Below are 23,025 nucleotides of genomic sequence, written 5' to 3' on the forward strand. Positions count from 1 at the left end.
AACTAGACAAAAAGCTAGAAACAACCTAAATGCTTATCAGCAGGGAACAGTCAAATAAGTTACCATGTATCCATACAACAGAATACAATGTAACATCACTGAACAATTGAAATGGATCTGCATGTGCCTGGCAAGCAAATTCCGAGACATCTGTGCTAATAAAAAACAGCTGGCTGCAGAACAGTATGAACAGCCTGATCCTGTTGATGGTCTGAGATACAAAAATGCCCATGGAAGCAAATACATATAAAGGAGACCAGGACAAAGTCCCCATGGCTGCCCCTGGGAGAGTGAATGGAAGGGGAAATAGGTGAAGGGATTTTCACATTTTTTGCACATACTTGTATAAACTTATTTTAAAAGACAAAATAAAAAAAATTAAAATTAATCATATACAGCTACCTCAGAGTTTGTTGTAAGATTTTATTGTGACAACGTAAGTTACATGGACATTGAAAAGCTGTACATAAAGTTAGGTATAAAACACTTCTATTGTTTAAAAGAGAGGAGGTGCTTGTCTGTTTATCCAAAATGTTCACTGTTCTCACTTCCTTAAGTCAAGTATATGTCCCTTAAATTGGCAATTTCACATATTATCTTCAGACAATCATATCACAGACAGGAAACTGGGTCTTTCCATTCAAATACAATATTTATACCATCAAAAAGAGTGAGTAACAGAGGAATATTTAAGTAGTACATGTAAGTGCTTTCAGGAATGGGAAGAAAAGGAGCTTACCTGTTTGGTTTATTTCAATTCGAGAACCATTAGTTACTTTGTCCAACAGTCTTATGAAGCTGGCTTCAAAATCTGTGGGGAGGAAAGAAACCTGATTGGCCTCCAACTAGGTCATCATTTCCAGACAGCACATCCCATCCAAGTACTGCAGCGCAGGGTAGGTTACTTCCTGCATCACACTGGGTTCTTCACGGGACCTGGGTGAGCACACTGGCTAAGGAATCTGAAGCAGCTGAGAAGCAGTGACTAGCATTTGTATGTCTTGCTGTTGCTGTTGTTCAGTCGCTAAGTAGTGTCCAACTCTTTTGCAACCCTATGGACTTGGCCCACTAGGCTCCTCTGTCCATGGGATATCCCAGGCAAGAGTACTAGAGTGAGTTGTCATTTCCTTCTCCAGGGGATCTTCCCAACCCAGGAATCGAACTCATGTCCCTTGCCTCTCCTGCACTGGCAGGCAGATTCTTTACCACTGAGCCACCTGGGAAGCCCATAGGCACGTTTAGTAGAACTATTAAAAACAACTCAGTTTTTGTATTCCACCAAAAAATAGGAACTCTACCAGCAATCTAATGGGATATTAATTTCAGCAGCATAACACCCATTTGTTCTGATCTCAGGAGTGTGTGCCAGATGAGAGAAAGAACAGAAAGCAGGAAAGAGTTTTAAAGTCAAACTCTTACTTGCTGCAGAATACCCTTCAATCTCAGAGACAGTAAAAGGTCACTGCCTCTCTCATTCAACAAAGTGCCCCTTCTCCCTTCCTCTATCATCTTATTGATCTAGAACTTTCTAATCAGTTCAATTTTTAATTTTATTACAAGGTGCCTGAATATATAGTATTATTGTCACTTTTTTAATGCATGAAAAAGATTAGAAGGAAAAAACACCAAATGTTAATAAGCAGGTTTCTCTTTACAGTAGCATTTTATATGAATTTTTCTTGTTTAAATTTTAATGTTTAAATTTGCTTCAGTTACTTTTATGAATAAATTGTTAACAAAGCTGTTGAGTTTGGCAGAAAACAAAATTCTGTAAAGCAATTATCCTTCAATAAAAAAAATTAATTAAAAAAAAATACAAAAGCTGGTTATTCTCCAAAACGTGAGGGGGTAGATTGTAAGTGTGAAATATGAAAAGACAGAGAGAAGAATCAGAAGTATATGTTCTCTGTTCTCCTGAATTGATATTATATACATACAACCCACTGCAGTATTCTTGCCTGGAAAATCCCATAGACGGAGGAGCCTGGTGGGCTACAGTCCATGGGGTCACAAAGAGTCAGACATGACTGAGTTACTTCATTTTTTCTTTCTTTCACATACACATATACACAGAGCTTTAGCTTCAACATCCTTCCCATGAATGGAAACAGGAAGACCAAGTTTTCTGTACTGAAGGCATGGTGACTGCCTGATGCTGCTGCTAAGTCATGTCAGTCGTGTCCGACTCTGTGCGACCCCACAGACGGCAGCCCACCAGGCTCCACCGTCCCTGGGATTCTCCAGGCAAGAACACCGGAGTGGGTTGCCATTTCCTTCTCCAATGCGTGAAAGTGAAAAGTGAAACTGAAGTCGCTCCGTGTCTGACTCTTAGCAACACCATGGACTGCAACCTACCAGGCTCCTCCGTCCATGGGATTTTCCAGGCAAGAGTACTGCAGTGGGCTGCCATTGCCTTCTTCGTCAGGCAGTTCCTACTCCTCTAATAAACTAGCACAGTTTGAGAGCATAGACCTTAACAGTAACCTAAACTGATCCCAAAGGGTGAGCAGATCAACGAAGCAATTCCCATCCACCTGTTGTTACTTAACGCTGTCCCATAACTCCTGTCACAGCAGATTCTGCAATCTGTACAAAGAGCACTAGGCTAGAAGTCAAAGAAGCTCCCTTAAGTCCTGAAATAAGGCATTATGGCTAATAACAGCAGCTGTGTATTAATGCTTACCTTATATAATCCTCATAACCACTAAGCAGGAAGTGCTTCCAGTTTTACAGAAGGCTGAGGCCCAACTGGCAGAGGGAAGACTTGAACCCAAGTCTGCCCTCCTCTAGAGTTCATGCTCCAAACCAAACCAGGGCTGGGTTTGCCTCACTCAGTTTAATCTCTCAAAGCTAACCTCCTCCTCTAGAAAATACCTTTCAATTGATTTACTGAAGGTCCTGCAGATGACTTAATGAGTCCCTAGTCAACATTTATCTTTAATGAAATTAGAACAGAAAAAACACTATCAGTTACATAGTAAAGGTGTTTAGTCTCAGTTCACTATATACTTGTATATGTATTGGGTTACACAGAAGTAGCACCATGAAAGTTCAAAGGTTAAGTCAGCTACAAAATTGAACTACATATTATTTCTATGGCCTTTTATATAGAATATTGTATGTTTTTAATGTAGGCAGGAAGTATTAATGCCATGCCACTGTCTATCTATGTTTATAGAAAATGCAAGGTATTCTGCACAAAAAAAGAAAACTTGATGTGCTCAAGCTTTCAGGCTGCCTAAATGGGTGAGACAAACAAGCTTTATGAATAAAGTCCAAGATTATAAACTCCATAGCTTTTATAAATTAGTAAAGAAAAGAAAACAAAAAGTTACTTTGAAAGTAGGGGTTTTTTTGCAATCCACAGGAGCTCTTGAGCATGAACACAGTTTAAAATGTCCAGCAGAGGAACACAAGTAGGAAGAAAATGAGCACTTAAGAAGACCTCCAGACAAAACCATCCCCAGGTCACAGTAAACAGGTGCTTTAGAAGCAGTACCTCAAAGAACCAACGCAGAGCTAGTTCCTGAATTCTAGTAACAGTGAAGATACAGCTCCATCACCTGGTACGAAAAAGATTTCAAGTTCGTCTAATAATAGTCAGACGGAAGCCTCAAACTTCATTAAAACAAGATGTGTAGGATTCCCTGCCACCTCACTTCTTCAAGACTGCTCCTAGGAGTACAGAATTTCAGGTATCTAGCATTAGGGAGGAAGTTCCCCCGAAAAGCACAATTTCACTAGATGGTTTAAGAATACATAATTAGGTTACACAGCTCTAAGGAGAATCAACAAGAAAGCCACAATGGTCAGGAGAATAGCTACCACTAGGTACATGGAAAGTGAAAGTGAAAGTGAAGTAGCTCAGTCGTGTCTGACCCTCAGCGACCGCATGGACTGCAGCCTACCAGGCTCCTCCGTCCATGGGATTTTCCAGGCAAGAGTACTGGAGTGGGGTGCCACTGCCTTCTCCAAATAAATTATGACAAATTTATATACCAGAACACTCTGCAGCTATCAAATTAGTGTGATTTTTCATACACTGATATGAATCATCTCCATAGTATATTGACTGGGAAAAAAGTAAGATGCAAATAGCCTATTTCTGAGAAAGGAAACAGAATCTATTTGCTTATTTATAGAAAAAAAAGAGCCCTGAAAAGAAACACAACAAACCAACAACACTGGTTGCTTCACACGGAAGGAAGATTGGGAAAGAAACAGACAGACTCTGTAAACGGCTTTGTTTGTTTTGAATTTCCTGTCATGCGTACATATTTTTTAAAAAATACACAAAAATTAAATTGAAAAAATACAAATAAAGGTACTGTAACACAATTTAAACAACCAATAAACACTGCTGTCATTAACTAGCCTATGAAAGGTCTTTATAATACAATGCAGCCATCATTTTTTAAATAACTGCTTAATTACAAAAGAAAATGTTCACGCTATTTTGAGGAAAACAAATTTTAAGTAATATATACAATGTGATTACAACTCCGTCAGAGACAGAACTAAAAGAAAAGACAGCAAACTATTAACACATGAAATTAGGAGTTACTATTTTCAACATTTAATCCTAAAAAGGTAGAAATCACAAATACATTCCCAAGTTTCAGAATAAATTAAAGGATGTTCACTCACTTGGAAATAATATATATAAAGCATTTACATATTTTATACAATTATGCAGAATGTGACAAAGAATAAGTTATTTGAACTTAAATACATCCCATCTTTCCTAAATTATAAATCACGTCAGTTCAGTTCAGTGGCTTAGTCACGTCTGACTCTTCGCAGTCCCGTGGACAACAGACGCCAGGCTTCGCTGTGCATCATTAACTCCTAGAGCTTGCTCGAACTCATGTCCATCGAGTCGGTGATGACATCCAACCATCTCACCCGCTGTCATCCCCTTCTCCTCCTGACTTCAATCTGTCCCAGCAGCAGGGTCTTTTCAAATGAATCAGGTCTTCGCATGAGGTGGCCAAAATATTGGAGTTTCAGCTTCAGCATCAGTCCTTCCAATGAATATTCAGGACTGATTTCCTTCAGGATGGACCGGTTGGATCTCCTTGCAGTCCAAGGGACTCTCAAGGGTCTTGTCCAACCCCACAGTTCAAAAGCATCAATTCTTCGGTGCTCAGCTTTCTATATAGTCCAACTCTTACACCCATACATGGCTACTGGAAAAACCATAGCTTTGACTAGATGGACCTTTGTTGGCAAAGTAATGTCTCAGCTTTTTAATAAGCTGTCTAGGTTGGTCATAACTTTTCTTCCAGGGAGCAAACATCTTGTAATTTCATGGCCACAGTCACCATCTGCAATGATTTTGGAGTCCCCCCAAATAAAATCTGTCATTGTTTCCATTGTTTCCCCATCGATCTGCCATCAAGTGATGGGGCCAGATGCCATGATCTTTGTTTTTAAATGTTGAGTTTTAAGCCAACTTTTTCAGTCTCCTCTTTCACTTTCATCAAGAGGCATTTTAGTTCCTCTTCACTTCCTGCCAAAAGGGTGGTGTCATCTGCATATCTGAGGTTATTGATATTTCTCCCAGCAGTCTTGATTCCAGCTTGTGATTCTTCCAGCCCAGCGTTTCTCATGATGTACTCTGCATATAACTTAAATAAGCAGGGTGACAATATACAGCCTTGCCGTACTCCTTTTCTGATTTTAAACTAGCCTGTTGTTCCATGTCCAGTTCTAACTGTTGCTTCTTGACCTGCATACAGATTTCTCAGGAGGCAGGTCAAGTGGTCTGGTATTCCCATCTCTTTCAGAATTTTTCACAGTTAGCTGTGATCCACACAGTCAAAGGCTTTGGCATAGTTAATAAAGCAGAAATAGATGTTTTTCTGAAACTCTTGCTTTTTCTATGATCCAGCGGATGTCGGCAATTTGATTTCTGGTTCCTCTGCCTTTTCTAAAACCAGCTTGAACATCTGGAAGTTCACGGTTCATGTACTGTTGAAGCCTGGCTTGGAGAATTTTGAGCATTACTTTGCTAGTGTGTGAGAACCCAATTTATAAATCTTTCTGTGGCCTTTTAAGGAAATCTTTGCCTTCACCAAGGTCATGAAGATGTTCTCCTTGAACTTCTGTTTTCATGTGGAAACTATTACATTTGATTCTTCATGGTTTTTGAAACAGTTTACTGAAAGATGGATGTTCAATTTTGTCAGGTGTCTTTTCAGTAGCAATTAAGTTGGTTATGTGATTTTTTTTCTCATTTTTGTGTTTAATCTTACATTTAATTATGTTACACTTTTCCATGTGATTTATCTGTAGCCAATTCTTGGGATGTACCCTTCCTAATAATAGTGGATAGTTTAAAAATTTGTTATGATCTATTTTTAAAAATTTAGGGTTTTTCATTTGGCTTCATTAAATGAGGTTATTTTGTAATTTAATTTTTGTGTGTGTGGTGCTCTTAAGTACCCTACAACCGAAGTCATCTCTATACATTCTTTTTTGTTCTTTGGAGTGTGTAAAATAATAATTATTTTTCTTTGAATATTGGGGGGAAATTTTCTAGCAACTTCAGTGTTCTTTTCTATTTATTACTTGGTGAATTTTTATATTCCTTTTGTTTTGGTTTTATCTTTGGGTGTCTTTAAAAATTTCATTTTATCTATTTTGATTTGTTATCTTTTTACATAACTATGTTAATTCCAAATGTATCAGTAAATAATAGAGAATAGTCTATCACAAATGTTCTTGATCTTTTACATTAATTACATTTTTTATTTTATTAATTCATCCTTTCCTTTTACAAATGAATGAGTCTATTGATTTGTCTTGTATTTTTTTTAATGAATTAACTTGATGTCTTTTGCTATTTTCCATTTTGTTTATCTCTTCCTTTAAAATATTTTCATTTAGTTTTTGGCTTGTAAATTTGTTCCATTTCTAAATATCTCAGTTCATTGTTCTGTTGTTTTTCTTCTTAATTACCAAAGTGTTTAGATTGGTAAATTTTTCTTTGGTAGGCTCCCATATATTTTGATAAAATTGATATGTCTCTTAATGTTCTTCTTCCAACAACACAAAAAGACGACTCTACTCATTGACATCACCAGACAGTCAATACTGAAATCAGATTGGTTATATTCTTTGCAGCCAAAGGTGGAGAATTTCTATACACGCAGCAAAAACAAGTCGAGGAACTGATTATGGTTCGGATCATGAACTCCTTATCGCAAAATTCAGACTTAAACTGAAGAATGTAGGGAAAACCACTAGACCATTCAGGTATGACATAAATCATATCCCTTACAATTATACAGTGGAAGTGACAAATAGATTCAAGGGATTAAATCTGATAGAGTGCCTGAAAAACTATGGACAGAGGTTCATGACATTGTGCAGGAGGCAGTGATCAAAACCATCCCCAAGAAGAAGAAATGCAAAAAGGCAAAATGGTTGTTTGAGGAGGCCTTCCAAATAGCTGAGGAAAGAAGGGAAGCAAAAGGTAAAAGGAGGAAAGGAAAGATATATCTATCTGAATGCAGAGTTCTAAAGAATAGCAAGGAGAGATAAGAAAACTTTCCTAAGTGATCAGTGCAAAGAAATAGAGGAAAACAACAGAATGGGAAAGACTAGAGATCTCTTCAAGAAAATTAGAGATACCAAGGGAACTTTTCATACTAGATGGGCTCAATAAAGGACAGAAATGGTAGGGACCTAACAGAAGCAGAAGATATTAAGAAGAGGTGGTAAGAATACACAGAAGAACTGTACCAAAAAACGATCTTCATGACCCAGATAATCACGATGGTGAGATCACTCACCTAGAGCCAGACATCCTGGAATGTGAAGTCAAGTGGTTCTTCAGAAGCATCACTACGAACAAAGCTAGTGGAGGTGATGGAATTCCAGTTGAACTATTTCATATCCTAAAAGATGATGCTGTGAAAGTGCTGCACTCAATATGCCAGCAAATTTGGAAAACTAAGCAGTGGTCACAGGACTGGAAAAGGTCAGTTTTCATTCCAATCCCAAAGAAAGGCAATGCCAAAGAATGCTTAAACTACTGCACAATTGCACTCATCTCACATGCTAGTAAAGTAATGCTCAAAATTCTCCAAGCCAGGCTTCAACAGTACATGAACCGTGAACTTCCAGATGTTCAAGCTGGTTTTAGAAAAGGCAGAGGAACCAGAAATCAAATTGCCGACATCCGCTGGATCATAGAAAAAGCAAGAGAGTTTCAGAAAGACATCTATTTCTGCTTTATTGACTATGCCAAAGCCTTTGACTGTGTGGATCACAGCTAACTGTGAAAAATTCTGAAAGAGATGGGAATACCAGACCACCTGACCTGCCTCCTGAGAAATCTGTATGCAGGTCAAGAAGCAACAGTTAGAACTGGACATGGAACAACAGACTGGTTTAAAATCAGAAAAGGAGTACAGCAAGGCTGTATATTGTCACCCTGCTTATTTAAGTTATATGCAGAGTACATCATGTGAAATACCAGGCTGGATGAAGCACAAGCTGGAATCAAGACTGCTGGGAGAAATATCAATAACCTCAGATATGCAGATGACACCACCCTTTTGGCAGGAAGTGAAGAAGAACTAAAAAGCCTCTTGATGAAAGTGAAAGAGAAGACTGAAAAAGTTGGCTTAAAACTCAACATTTAAAAACAAAGATCATGGCATCTGGCCCCATCACTTGATGGCAGATAGATGGGGAAACAATGGAAACAATGACAGATTTTATTTTGGGGGACTCCAAAATCACTGCAGATGGTGACTGCAGCCATGAAATTACAAGACGCTCGCTCCCTGGAAGAAAAGTTATGACCAAACTAGACAGCATATTAAAAAGCTGAGACATTACTTTGCCAACAAAGGTCCATTTAGTCAAAGCTATGGTTTTTCCAGTAGTCACGTATGGTTGTGAGAGTTGGACTCTAAAGAGCACCGAAGAACTGATGCTTTTGAACTGTGGTGCCCTATTTAAAACAACCAACACTGAAGATTACTTTTTTTGCCTCCTACCTTCAAATTTTCCTAGATATTTTATCTTGCTTATATAAAAAACCTTTGAAGAAATGAAATCAACAAAATACAGCTTATTTTTCTGATTTATATGCTGTTTTTAGCACCTTCAAGTATTCTATTTGTATCCAACCTCCTCAGTTTTAGTCTTTTTCTTCAAACAGATTGAGAGGAGGTGACCCTTCTCTCACACACTGAGCAACTGAACTGAACTGAACTGACCCCTCTCTAACCCTAATGCACTGAAATGTTTCCTCCACCTTAGAAAATTACTCAAAGCAGAGTAGGACAACACTGCATAATACTAAAAGGGTCAATCCACCAAGAAGGCAGAGAAAACCTACATGCACCAAACAACAAAGCTGCAAAATATATGAAGCTAGAACTGTTCTAACTGACAGAAGAAAGAACTCAGCAATTCCACCAACCAGTAGGATCTAATCAACATCTATGTGTCACCCAACTCACAGAACAGAATATACATTCTTTCCAAGTGCACACTGAACACATGCCAAGATCATGGTATCTTGGGCCTTTAAGAAACCTCAAGAAATTTAAAGTAACTGAAATATACAGAGCACGTTCCCTAAACACAATGGAATCGAACTTCTATCAATAACAAAATGATAACGGGAAAATACTCAACAATTGGAAGTTAAACAACACACTTGTAAATAATCCATGGATCAAAGAAGTCTTCAAGGCAAGAAAAAACATATTGAACTAAATGAAAATTAAAATATGACACATTGAAAATTCATGGGACTAAGCTAAAGCTGTGTTGAGAGGGAAGTTTATTGTACTAAATGCCTATATTACAAAAGAGAAAAGGTTTCCAATAATCTGTCTCACCTCAGTTTAGAAAAACAACAAAATAAATCCAAAGCAAATGAAGGAAACCATAAAAATAGTAGAGGCAGATGAAATTGAAAACAAGAAAAATGGGGGGGAAAAATCAGTCAAACAGCTGGTTCTTTAAGAAAATAACCCCAAATCTCTAGCACCACAGGGGGGGGGGGAAAAGACACAAATCTATAGTTTATCAGGAAACAGGGAATATCAATGCAGAACCTCCAGGCATCAAAAGCACAATAAGAAAGAACTATGAACTCTACATATATAAAACAATTTAGATGAAATGGACCATTTCTCCAAAAAACACAAACTACCACAACTCATCATACGAAATGGGTAATTTAAAAGGCCCTATAACCATTCAGGAAATTGAAAATATATTCTTTAAAACTCCCCCAAAAGAAATCTCTAGGCCTTTATGGTTTCTTTGGATAATTCTACCAAATGTTTAAAGAACTAAAATCAATTCTACAAAGAGGAAACCGTTTCCAATTTATTTTAAACTAGTATATTCTTATTTAAAATATCAAAATCAGACTAAGAGTACAAATATAGGAAACTACACGGACTGTAGCCCACCAGGTTCCTCTGTCCATGGAATTCTCAAGACAAGAATACTGGAGTGGGTTGCCATTTCCTTCTCCAGGGGACCTTCCTGACCCAGGGATCGAACCTGGGTCTCCTGAATTGCAGGCAGATTCTTTACCATCTGAGCCATCAGGGAAGTCCAAAAATGAGTATCATTTATGAATATATATGAAAAAATCTGTAACAAAATATTAGAAAATAGAATCCAGTAATATAAAAAAGAATTACAAATCATGACCAGTAGGGTTTATTCCCGTAATGCAAGGATGCTTCAATATTTGAAAATCATTCAATGAAATAAACCATATTAACAGACTAAACAAGAGAAATCACATGATCACATCATTGGTACAAACAGTGCGTTTGATAAAATACAACACTCATTCATACACACATACAAATCTTAGAAAAATAGAAGAGAACTTTCTCAACTTGATTTTAAAAAATCTAAAAAATATATAGAGCTAACATTACACTTTGTGGCAAAACAGTGGGTGCTTTATTTATCCCTAAGACAGGGAACAAGGTAACAAAGTTTGGTCTCATTACTCTTATTTAACATAGTGCTAGAAGTCCTACTCAGTGCAATAAGGGACTAACAAAAGGTATAAATTTCAGAAAAGAAGAAATAAAACTGTTCCAAGTTACAGATGACATGACTGTCCACATAAAAAAAATCCCAAAGAATCTACCAAAAAAAGAAAAACCACTACACATTTAGAACTTATAAATGAATTCAGCAAGGCTGCAGGGCTAGGAATTGAGTTATTCAGTAGTGTCTGACACTTTGCAACCCCATGGACTATACAGTCCATGGAATTCTCCAGGCCAGAATACTGGAGTGGGTAGTCTTTCCTTTTTCCAGGGGATCTTCTCAACCCAGGGATCAAACCCAGGCCTCCTGCATTGCAGGCAGATTCTTTACCAGCTTAGCCACAAGGAGAGCCCAAGGTTGCAGGACACAAAACAAACATGAAAAAAAAAATTGTATTTTTATATACTATTGATGAACACATAGAATTTGGAACACAGCACACAGCAAATCTGGAAAACTCAGCAGTGGCCACAGGACTAGAAAAGGCCAGTTTTCATTCCAATGCCAAAGAAAGGCAATGCCAAAGAATGCTTAAACTACCGCACAATTGCACTCATCGAACACGCTAGTAAAGTAATGCTCAAAATTCTCCAAGCCAGGCTTCAGCAACACATAAACCGTGAACTTCCAGATGTTCAAGCTGGTTTTAGAAAAGGCAGAGGAACCAGAAATCAAATTGCCAACATCCGCTGGATCGTGGAAAAAGCAAGAGAGTTCCAGAAAAAACTCTATTTCTGCTTTATTGACTACACCAAAGCCTTTGACTGTGTGGATCACAATAAACTGTGGAAAATTCTGAAAGAGATGGGAATACTAGACCACCTGACCTGTCTCTTGAGAAACCTATATGCAGGTCAGGAAGCAACAGTTAGACCTGGACATGGAACAACAGACTGGTTCCAAATAGGAAAAGGAGTACATCAAGCCTGTATATTGTCACCCTGCTTATTCAACTTCTATGCAGAGTACATCACGAGAAACACTGGGCTGGAAGAATCACAAGCTGGAATCAAGACTGCTGGGAGAAATATCAACAACCTCAGATATGCAGATGACACCACCCTTTGGGCAGGAAGCGAAGAGGAACTAAAATGCCTCTTGATGAAAGTGAAAGAGGAGACTGAAAAAGTTGGCTTAAAGCTCAACATTCAGGAAACGAAGATCATGGCATCTGGTCCCATCACTTCATGGCAAATAGATGGAGAAACAGTGGAAACAGTGTCAGACTTTATTTTGGGGGGCTCGAAAATCACTGCAGATGGTGACTGCAGTCATGAAATTAAAAGACGCTTACTCCTTGGAAGAAAAGTTATGACCAACCTAGACAGCATATTGACAAGCAGAGACACTACTTTGCCAACAAAGGCCCGACTAGTCAAGGCTATGGTTTTTCCAGTGGTCATGTATGGATGTGAGAGTTGGACTGTGAAGAAAGCTGAGTGCTGAAGAATTGATGCATTTGAACTGTGGTGTTGGAGAAGACTCTTGAGAGTCCCTTGGAATGCAAGGAGATCCAACCAGTCCATTCTGAAGGAGATCAGCCCTGGGATTTCTTTGGAGGGAATGATGCTGACGCTGAAACTGCAATACTTTGGCCACCTCATGCGAAGAGTTCATTCATTGGAAAAGACTCTGATGCTGGGAGGGATTGGGGGCAGGAGGAGAAGGGGACGATAGAGGATGAGATGGCTGGATGGCATCACGGACTCGATGGACGTGAGTCTGAGTGAACTCCGGGAGTTGGTGATAGACAGGGAGGCCTGGCGTGCTGCGATTCATGGGGTCGCAAAGAGTCAGACACGACTGAGTGACTGAACTAAACTGAACTGAACACATAGAGGCCAAAATTTAAAATCAGATATCATTTACAACTGCTCAAAAAAGTGAGACATTTAGGTGTAAATCAACAAATCATGTACAGGACTTAAATGCTAAAAACTATAGAATGTTGATGAAAGAAAACAAAGATCTAAATAAATGGAAAGATACATTATTTTTATGGATTAGGAGACTCAATATAGTAAAGATGATAACTTTCCCTATACTATCATATCGGGTTAACACAGTTCTTTTCAAAATCCTAATATGATTTTTATATAAAGAGAAAATTGTTCTAAACTTCATATGAAAAGGCAAAGAACTAGAATAGCTAAAATACCCATGAAAATTAAGACTAGAGTTGAATGGACCAGCCCACCCAAATATTATATACATAACAATGCCAGAAAAACATCTACTTTTGCTTTATTAACGACGCCAAAGGCTTTGACTGTGTGGATCACAACAAACTGTGGAAAACTCTTAAAAGATGGGAATACCAGACTTGCCTCCTGAGAATTTTGTAGGCAGGTTAAGATGCAACAGTTAGAACTGGACATGGAACAACAGACTGGTTCCAAATTGGGAAAGGAATACATCAAGGCTGTACATTGTCACCCTGCTTATTTAACTTAAATACAGAGTACATCATGTGAAATGCGGAGCTGGATGAATCACAAGCTAGAATCAAGATTTTCAGGAGAAATACCTATAACCTCAGAAAGGAAGATGACAGCACCCTAATGGCCAAAAGCAAAGAGGAACCAAAGAGCCTCTTGACAAATGTGAAAGAGGAGTGTAAAAAAAAGCTCACTTAATACTCAACATTCAAAAAACAAAGATCATGGCATCCAGTCCCATCACTTCATGGCAAATAGACCAGGGGGAAGTGGAAATGGTGACAGATTTTATTTTCTTGGGATCCAAAATCATTGTGGATGGTGACTGCAGCCATGAAAATAAAAGACACTTGTTCCCTGGAAGAAAAGCTATGTCAAACCTAGACAGTGAATTAAAATGCAGAGATATCACCTTGCTGAAGAGGTCTGTATAGTCAAAGCTATGGTTTTTCCAGTAGTCATGTATGTATGGATGTGAGAGTTTGACCATAAAGAAGACTGAGCTCAAAAGAATGAACGCTTTCAAATTATGGTGCTAGTGAAGACTCTTGAGAGTCCCCTGGACTTCAGGGAAATCAACCCTGAATATTCACTGGAAGGACTGATGCTAAAACTGAAGCTCCACTACTTTGGCCACCTGATGCAAAGAGCCAACTCACTGCAAAAGACCCTGATGCTGGGAAAGACTGAGGGCAGAAGAAGGAAGCAACAGAGGATGAGATGGTCGGATGGCATCATTGACTCAATGAACATGAATCTGAGCAAACTTCAGGAGATAGTGAAGGACAGGGGAGCCTGGTGTGCTGCCGTTCATGGGGTCACAAGGAGTCAGACACGACTGAGGGACTGAACAACAAAAATCATGAGAGTGTGGTACTGACAAAGGGGCAGACATAAAGGTCAGTGGAACAGAACAGAGAACCCAGAAAGAGCCCCACACAAATGTGCCCAATTTTTTTTTAAACAAAGTGATTTGTTAAAAAGGGATTAAATGGAAGATAGCTACTTGTACAAATGGATGGTACTAGAGCAGTTGGACATTCATAAGCAAAAAAATGAACACTGACCTAAGTTTTAAACCTCATACAAAAATTAACTTAAATATAAAATGTAAAACTATAAAACGTACAGGAAGAAAAAAGAAAATCTTCAGGTCTAGGGCTAGGCAAACAGTTCTTAAACTTTTCACCAAAGGTGTACGCAGTAAAAGAAAAATTTGATAAACTCTATTTTATTAAAACTTTCCCTCTGCAAAAGACCATGTTACAGTATAAAAAGGCAAGCTGTAGAGTGAGATAAAATACTAGGAACTAGGAAACCACATATTGGACAAAGGACTAGAATATGTAAAGAACTCTCAACACTTAACAGGAAAAAAAAATCCTACTAGAAAATGGCAAAAGACATGAAATGTTCAATATCATTAGCCATTCAGTTCAGTTCAGTTCAGTCGCTCAGTCGTGTCTGACTCTTTGCGACCCCATGAATCGCAGCACGCCAGGCCCCCCCTTTACATCACCAGCTCCCAGAGTTCACCCAAACTCATGTGCATCGAGTTGGTGCATCGAGTGCATCGAGTCGGTGATGCCATCCAGCCATTTCATCCTCTGTCGTCCCCTTCTCCTCCTGCCCTCAATCCCTCCCAGCATCAGAGTCTTCTCCAATGAGTCAACTCTTTGCATTAGCTATTAGGAATGTGCAAATTAAACTACAAGACAGCACTATACATTAATCAGAATGGCTACAGTCAAAAATAGTGACAACACCAAATGCTGGCAAGAATGTAAAGAAACTCAATCATTCCTTCACTACTGGTAGGAATATGAAATCTACGCTTATCATTAGTATAGTGGCCAGGCCTCCCCTGATTCCAGTTACCTATCAACAACTTTGAGTCCCAGACCATACTGAAATAAAGTATAGGTACATCCTGTGGTATAATAAGAAATATAGTTAGTCTTTGTTCCCAGCACAGAGCTCCTAAAAAAAAAAACACACACACCTTGGAAGTTCCAGAGTGACAGGGGTCTACTTTAAAAGCTATTCATACAGAGTCCCTTTTGAGCACACCTGAGTTTATGCTGCTGAGGTGACTTAAGGTAGAGCCCCTAGACAGCCTCAGGATGGGGCTGGTCACCAGAAAAATCAAAAGATTAGATGGTTAGAGCTTTCAGTCCTACTGACTTCGGGGGGCTGGTGTGGTGTGGAGGTGGGCCTGGAGATCAAGCCCTGGTAAAAATTCTTGAACAAGGAGAAAACTTCAGGTTAGTTTAAAACAAAACAAAAAAATCCACATTCTGGGAGAATAACAAACCCCCACTGTTCCAGAGGGATGGAAGCCCCTACTTCAGGACTCTTCTGGACCTACTCTATGTATCTCTCCATCTGACTACTCATCTTTATCTTTTATATCCTTTATTATAAACTGGCAAATGCAACTAAATATTTCCCTGAGCTTCATGAGACATAATTTTAGCAAATTATTAGACCTCAGGAGGGAGTTTGGGAACCCCTGAATTATAACTGGTTACTATGAGGTATAAATGGTCTGGGCTTGTGACTGAGATTTGAGATTAAGTCCTTAACCTGTGGGATTTGATGCTATCACCACCGAGCTAGTTCACAATTGAGTTAAATTTGTAGCACACCCAGTGAATGTCCCGGAGAAGGCAATGGCAACCCACTCCAATACTCCTGCCTGGAAAATCCCATGGATGGAAGAGCCTGGTAGGCTGCAGTCCATGGGGTCTCAAAAAGTTGGACACGACTGAGTGACTTCACTTTCACTTTTCACTTTCATGCATTGGAGAAGGAAATGGCAACCCACTCCAGTGTTCTTGCCTGGAGAATGCCAGAGACGGTGGAGCCTGGTGGGCTGCCTTCTATGGGGTCACACAGAGTTGGACACGACTGAAGTGACTTGGCAGCAGCAGCAGTGAATGTCCACTGGGAACTGGACAACTGCCTGGTATGGAAAGGAAACCCCACACATCTTTTTACAAAATCCAATTCATGAACACCCAGATTTATCCCCCAAACAATGTATCAGTTTGCCAAAAGACATTTTACCTTTAAGGACCTCCATGTGGCATGTTTCCTCAGCACATTTTAAAGGATTCTTTTTATTAAAATTTCACTTACCCCTCCTTTTTCAGAAACTCATCTGGTTAAGCCACGTGCAGCACTCCCTGAGGACCAAATAACTCCTCTCTCCAGTTTCACAGCAAAGCTTAAACATGTGACCTACTCAGGGACATGGGTGGCAGCAATCCCATGTCCTAAGTGCTAAATTAGGGCTCTTACCCAAGTCCATCATTTCTGTATTCCCACTTTTAAAAAATCATCATTCTTGTGAATTCTTTCCATATGGACCTCACCTTTACCCAGAAAATGTTAATCAACTGAACCTTGCAGGATACAGCCCTTGTGAAATCCAGAAACTGAGGCACTTTGGACAACTGCTTTATAATCCGAGGAACACTCAAGTCCACCAAGCAGTCGGTTGGGAGATTAGGCCTTGCCGACTGGAGCTGGCTGTCATCTGCTTCTGGCTCTGTTACTGACTGGATAGTTAACTTCACCAGCTATCTTACTTAACCATGTTTTGCCTTTTTTAGCTTTAGTAAAACAGCAACAGAAGAATATTTATTTCCTCCTCACTGATGCGAAGAATCTAATGAGGCAATATAATCGTTCATGTTCCTCAAAAGTGAAGTAAATATTACACATTGTAGCTGCATAATTAATAAAAACTATTCCAGGATCTTCTTTCTTTGGGATTCAAATTCTTCTCATTGTTTACAATTCCTCATTCAGAGGAGACAAATATTCTATTTAAGAGATTAACAAATCCAGCTGAAATCACAATTTGACCTGTGTCTCATCCCCTTCTGAATCTGTTTGCAGTTTTCTTGGTACCTCATTCTGCTATTCCCAGTCATTATGGATACGAAGAAAAGAAAAAGCTTAACAATTAAATTCAGTTGTTGCTGTTGTTTAGTCACTAAGTGTGTCTTATTCTTCTGGGACCCCACAAACTGTAGCCCGCCAAGCTCCTCTGTCCATGGAATTTCCCAGGCAAGAACACTAGAGTGGGTTGCCATTCCTTTCTTCAGATCTTCCTTACCCAGGGATTGAACCCACATCTCCTGCATTGGCAGGTGGATTGTTTACCACTGAGCCACCTGGAAAGCCCAATTAAGTCTGGTAGAGCAGGGTTTTCCAACAGCAGCACTGATATTTTGCACAGGATAGTTCTTTGTGTGGGGAGCTGTCCAGTGCACTGTAGGACGTTTAGGAGCATCCCTGGGCTCCACCCACTAGGTGCCAGGAGCAGCCTCTCAGTTGTGACAACCAAAAATGTCTCCAAACACTGCCGAATATCCCCGGAGAGCAAAAGTGCTCCTGCCTAAGAACCACTACATTATACATATAACACACAAATATTTGGAAGCTATCACTTAAAAGGAAACCTTTAGACTGAAAAGAAAACAGAGGGTACACTTAAATATTTGAAAATTTTCCATATAGAAGCAGGAACAGATTTTGAATGCCAGGCAACAGAACTATACCAGTGAAGAGAAGTTACAAAAAATAAAACCAGCTAATATTTACTCTTCCTACACACCAGGCTCTGTTGAGCGCACTTTCAAGCACTATTTCATTTAATTCTCACATGACTCTCTGAAGTTGTAGTAATGGCCTCACCTTACAGATGAAAAAAACAGGCTCAGGAGCTCCACTAGCTAATAGCAAAAGCAGAACCTTATTTCAGACAGAGATCTAACTGAGCCCAAGCTCTCAACTCCCATGACATGACAAATGAAGTGTGTATATCATCTTTGTGTGCTCAGGCATGTCTGACTCTTTGCAACCCCATGTATTGTAGTCTGCCACGCTTCTCTGTTCACGTAATTTTCCACTAGAGTGGGCTGTCATTTCCTACTCCAGGGGATCATCCCAACCCAGGGAGAGAACCCACATCTCTTCCGTCTCTTACACTGGCAGGCAGATTCTTTACCACTGTGCCACCTCGGAGGGTATACACCTCCAAAAAATAAAGAAAATGAAGGACTTTTTGACTTAAAAGCTGTTTCTTTCAGCAACAATTCCCGAAGCCACCATCTCAGTCGTATCCAGTCAGATCAGAAGATCCAGAGAGTCTTCATCATAACCTCTAGGCAAGCCGCTGCTCTAACTCTGCGGAGCCCCATGACAACTTCCTACCTCAAGTTACTCAGGATACTCACTCTCTCGGCTCTTCCTCAGAAATCTCCTTGAGAACAGAGCCATGAGCTTCTCATGTTTACACCTCCACAAAGCTGTGCTTGACCTGGGGCTCAATGAACCTTTTATGAATGACTATTCCAGAGATGCCACCTCCACCCTCCAAAGCTCACACCAGAGGAGATATTTAAGTAAGCACCTTCAGGAGATATAATCCTTGCACTTGAGCTGCAAAATTTTACTGGAGATGCTGAGTTTTTTCTAACTCTCAGAATCTAAGTCAGGAAGAGTCAGAAAGGGACAGATGACAGATAAGACATTCGTTGGCTACATCCCCACTGAAGCTACTACAGACTCATATGACTATGATCACATCATGTGTCAGGGGCTACATGTATTTATGTGTGTGTATGTATATACACCTACATATGTATGTATGACATATATATATACATGTCTATGAATGCATGTATATACGTATATCTTAGTTCTTTCCTTAGAAATTAAGATGTCTACAGAATTTCTGAGGTTTTGAATCCAGCCAAGAAGGTCTAAATTAAGGGTCTCTTTTTACCCCCCAGTATATTAATAAGGTAAGGCAAATAAGGCTATACAGAGTGCTCCTCATATAATACCAGCACTTCTGCTAACCAGTACTACCATCCCCAGGTACCAGAGTCTGGTATCTCTTCAGGAAAATGCCAAGTGCCCAAGCTCCATTCATGTGTGTGGCAGTGAAGAGATACTCACAAACAGTGCAGGAGGGAGAAAGGGAAACATCACTAAATTATATCTCATGGGCACGATATTTCCATTAGAAATCCCAGGTCTACAGGCTAATGCATGAATGTATGCTCAGTCACTCAGTCTTGCCTGACTCTTTGCGACCCTATGGACTGTAGCCTGCCTGGCTCCTCTGTCCATGGGATTCTCCAGGCAAGAATACTGGAGTCGGTTGCCATTTTCTCCTCCAGAGAATCTTCCCCACCCAAGGACTGAACCCACGTCTCCTGAATTGGCAGGCAGATTCTTTACCACCGAGCCACCTGGGAAGGTAAAGTACTTCTATTTAAAAATGCTATCCCCAGTGTTCCTAGAACCCTGTCTTCATACCACATCCAGGTAGCTATGTGTTCTCTAGGCTATTATAGGGGGCTAATGGGAGAGTTGATAGGGAATGCCAGAGTAGAGCAATCAAGCAATTGCTTCACCCAAGGGTCAGACTCAAAATGAAGGTAAGAAATGTCGAGAGGAAGAGCACCTGGCAAAAACCATGCCAGCGGTCCCTCAACTTCTTCAGGACAGTGAGGGCACTGATAATCATGTACCAACAGAAGCCTTTCTCACTGTCGCCAGGTTCCCCTCCGTGGTACAGGGTTCACCTGGTTCTTTCCTTACAAACCTTCTGTCTCCATCAATGACATGGCATTTCCCCTTACATGCAACCAATCCCCCTTCAAGAGAGGCAGAAACATCCAGAAAGTGCATTCAGACAGATGATGAAATGGGCTGGCCACCGAGTATAGGAGCCAGTGCAAAATTAAACACACCAACAGGGCCCAGAACGCTCCCAGGACCAACCACAAACCCTCTTCTCCTTCAACATGCAGAGAGGTTTTCTTTTTTCCTTGAAGTGATTTTTCCAATTCGGAATAACCAGACAGAAGCTTTTAAATATATGAATCTTATTCCAAGGGACCAGTTGAAATTCGGACACAGTTAACCTGACATGGGTTTAAATGGGGCCTTATTTTTCACTTATTCACCTTTGTAGGGCAAAAAGAAAGCTCTGAAGCCTATAGTTTAGCACTTGTCACCAACCCTTTACTAAAGTCAAGGCAATTAGGCCCATGACTGTTAAACATTTATCTCAAAGCTTCTGTCCTGCACAAACCAATCACAGTCACGGCTGAAAACAAACACGGAATTTTTAAAAATTCTTTAATCCACACGCAAGATGTGTGAGGGCGGCCGAGAAATCATGGCGACAGGGACAGCCGGTGGCAACCAAGGGGACATCTGCTTCTGAGACCTGTTTTGGGACAGGGGACAATACCAACCAGTGGTACTTCGCTCTCTCCACATCGCTCTCCGTCTTTACATCTGCCCATTCACCACATTTCGGTCCAACAAACTGTTTCTCTCTTTTGAGAGGTTAATAGCGAGACCAAGAGGGACTCAAGACAAACGAGGGGGCGATGCCTGGGATATGTTGCAACACGTAATGCTGGAAAACGTGTAGCTGTTTACTACCAGCGCCTGGGAGACGCGGAGCGCCGCGCGCACCGGAGCTCCGTCCTCGGGGCGCGACCCCGCCTCCCCACAACCTCAGGCGCGTTCTGGTGCGGGGGCGACGCGCTGCGAGCCCCCCACGCGCCCACGGAACCCGGAGGCTCACTGCCTACGGGCCCCCAGGGCAAGAGCGCGGTCTCCCCTCGGGCCCTGCGCCCACCCTGCGAGCTGCGCGCCCCGGAGTTACCTCGGAGGCCGGGGTTGTCGTCTCTGGCCCGAATCTTTCGGATTTTGACTGGGCGCCCGCTCAGAGTGGACAGGACCAGACGCTGGCGCAAGAAGTTGCAGCCTGAGTAGCTGAGGGAGTGAGCCTGGGTCGCCATGTGCACGCCCTACGCAAAGGCGCGGGCAGCAGGGATGAGGCGACTTCGGATGGGCGAAGGGGTCGCGGTACCGGCAGTAGCGGCGACAGCGGCAGGGGCGGCCTGAGTTCCCTCCCGCAGCCCCCGGCGCGTCCACGTGGTTTGGAACAGGAAGAGAGAGAGACGAGACACCGGGTCAGAGGGGAGTGAGGCGGAGCCGGTGACCGCCTCTCCACCTACCCGCCCGGCTGGAGGCAGGCCCCCGCACCGGGCCACGCCGCTATTGGCCGGAGGAGAATCAGGGCGGTGCCCGTGCCGCGCCGCCATAGGCCTTCACTGTGGCTGGGCGGTGCCCAGGCCGCGCTGCCATTGGCCTGCGCTGGAGTTGGGCGGCGCCCAGGCCCCGGCAACAGCTCTCGGCTGGAGGAGCTTTGGGGCGGGGGGTGGATTGCGGAGAGGCCTGGGAGCGGACGCTCTGTAACACACCCTCTCTGCCAGTTTCTTCGGGTCTTTCCCGCGTAGGGGTAAGGGGAGTGGACAGCGTGCCCGGTACTTAGGCTCACCACTAACGGCAATCTCTGGGATGTGGATGGTATAATCTCCCCCCGCGTTTTCCTAAGAGAAAAGAAAACAGGATTGGCGCGCTTTACCCTGTTGCAGACACAGTGCTGAGCACGCAGCCAGTTTTATCCCCTCGCTCCCCTCTGTGACCCTGCGAGGTAGTGTCATCCCTTCCCTACACTTGGGGAAGACACCAGCAACACTGCAGACTGGCAGTAGCACCATGCCCCGAAACCGAAGTCTTCAGATACCAGGCCATTGTTTACTAGACACGAAGCTTTGCCACTTTAACCTCAGTGGCTTCCTTTACGGTCACTGTGCTTCATGCCAAGTCAGGTCCTCCCGCCTCTCGTGCCTCAAAATGGGTAGCTGTAATACCTTGGACACACACACAGCTTTTCCCTCTTTCCTGTCATCTTCTAATCTTGCACACCAAAATCTTTGCAAAGATTGGAGTATGTCACTCTGTTGAAAAATCTTCGAAGATAACACAGTTAACTATAAAATTAACTGCAGTTAACTGCAGACTTGGGAGTTCAATACCATAATACGGTTGGTTTGCCGCTATTCTCAGGAAATATTACCACATCATGAGTTTCAGAACATATGAGGAAAGAGGGGCTTCTGGAAGAGGTCAGAGTTTGAGTAAGATTAAAAGAAGATGGTTAGGCTTCCTGGTGGCTTAGACGGTAAAGCGTCGGCCTGCAATGCAGGAGACCTGGGTTTGATCCCTGGGTCGGGAAGATACTCTGGAGAAGGAAATGGCAACCCACTCCAGAGCAGTACTCTTGCCTGGAAAATCCCATGGACAGAGGAGCCTGGTACGCTACAATCTATGGAGTCGCAAAGAGTCGGACACGACTGAGCAACTTCACTTCACTTCAGCCTTAATGTGGGTTAAGAGTTATGAGGAACCACTGGAAGGTCTGAACTCCTATAGGCTATTAGAGGTGTTAAGTTCAGTCCTTCAGTCGAGTCTGACTCTTTGTGACTCCATGGACTACAGCACGCCAGGCTTCCCTAACAATCACCAAATTTCTGAGCTTGCTCAAACTCATGTCCATCCAGCCAGTGATGCCATCCAACCATCTCATCCTCTGTCGACCCCTTCTCCTACCGCCTTCAATCTTTCCCAGCATCAGAGTTTTTTCCAG

The 23,025-nt window shown here is 41.5% G+C and overlaps 1 protein-coding gene across 3 annotated transcripts in view; it reads right to left on the reverse strand.

Moving 5' to 3' along the window:
- The window catches only part of RCL1 (RNA terminal phosphate cyclase like 1), a 105,713-nt gene extending 84,249 nt beyond the window's left edge, over positions 1-21,464 (reverse strand). For all 3 annotated transcript variants that reach the window (XM_052644863.1, XM_052644862.1, XM_052644864.1), the window contains exons 1-2: positions 21,196-21,464; positions 740-811 (exon numbers count right to left, since the gene is read on the reverse strand). In XM_052644863.1, coding sequence (XP_052500823.1) covers positions 740-811; positions 21,196-21,331 — 208 coding nt within the window. In that variant the 5' untranslated portion in view covers positions 21,332-21,464. The remainder of the gene's footprint in view (positions 1-739; positions 812-21,195) is intronic.
- Positions 21,465-23,025: the final 1,561 nt, after the last annotated feature.

This window comes from Budorcas taxicolor, chromosome 8 (assembly GCF_023091745.1).
Source record: "Budorcas taxicolor isolate Tak-1 chromosome 8, Takin1.1, whole genome shotgun sequence".
NCBI lineage: Eukaryota > Metazoa > Chordata > Mammalia > Artiodactyla > Bovidae > Budorcas > Budorcas taxicolor.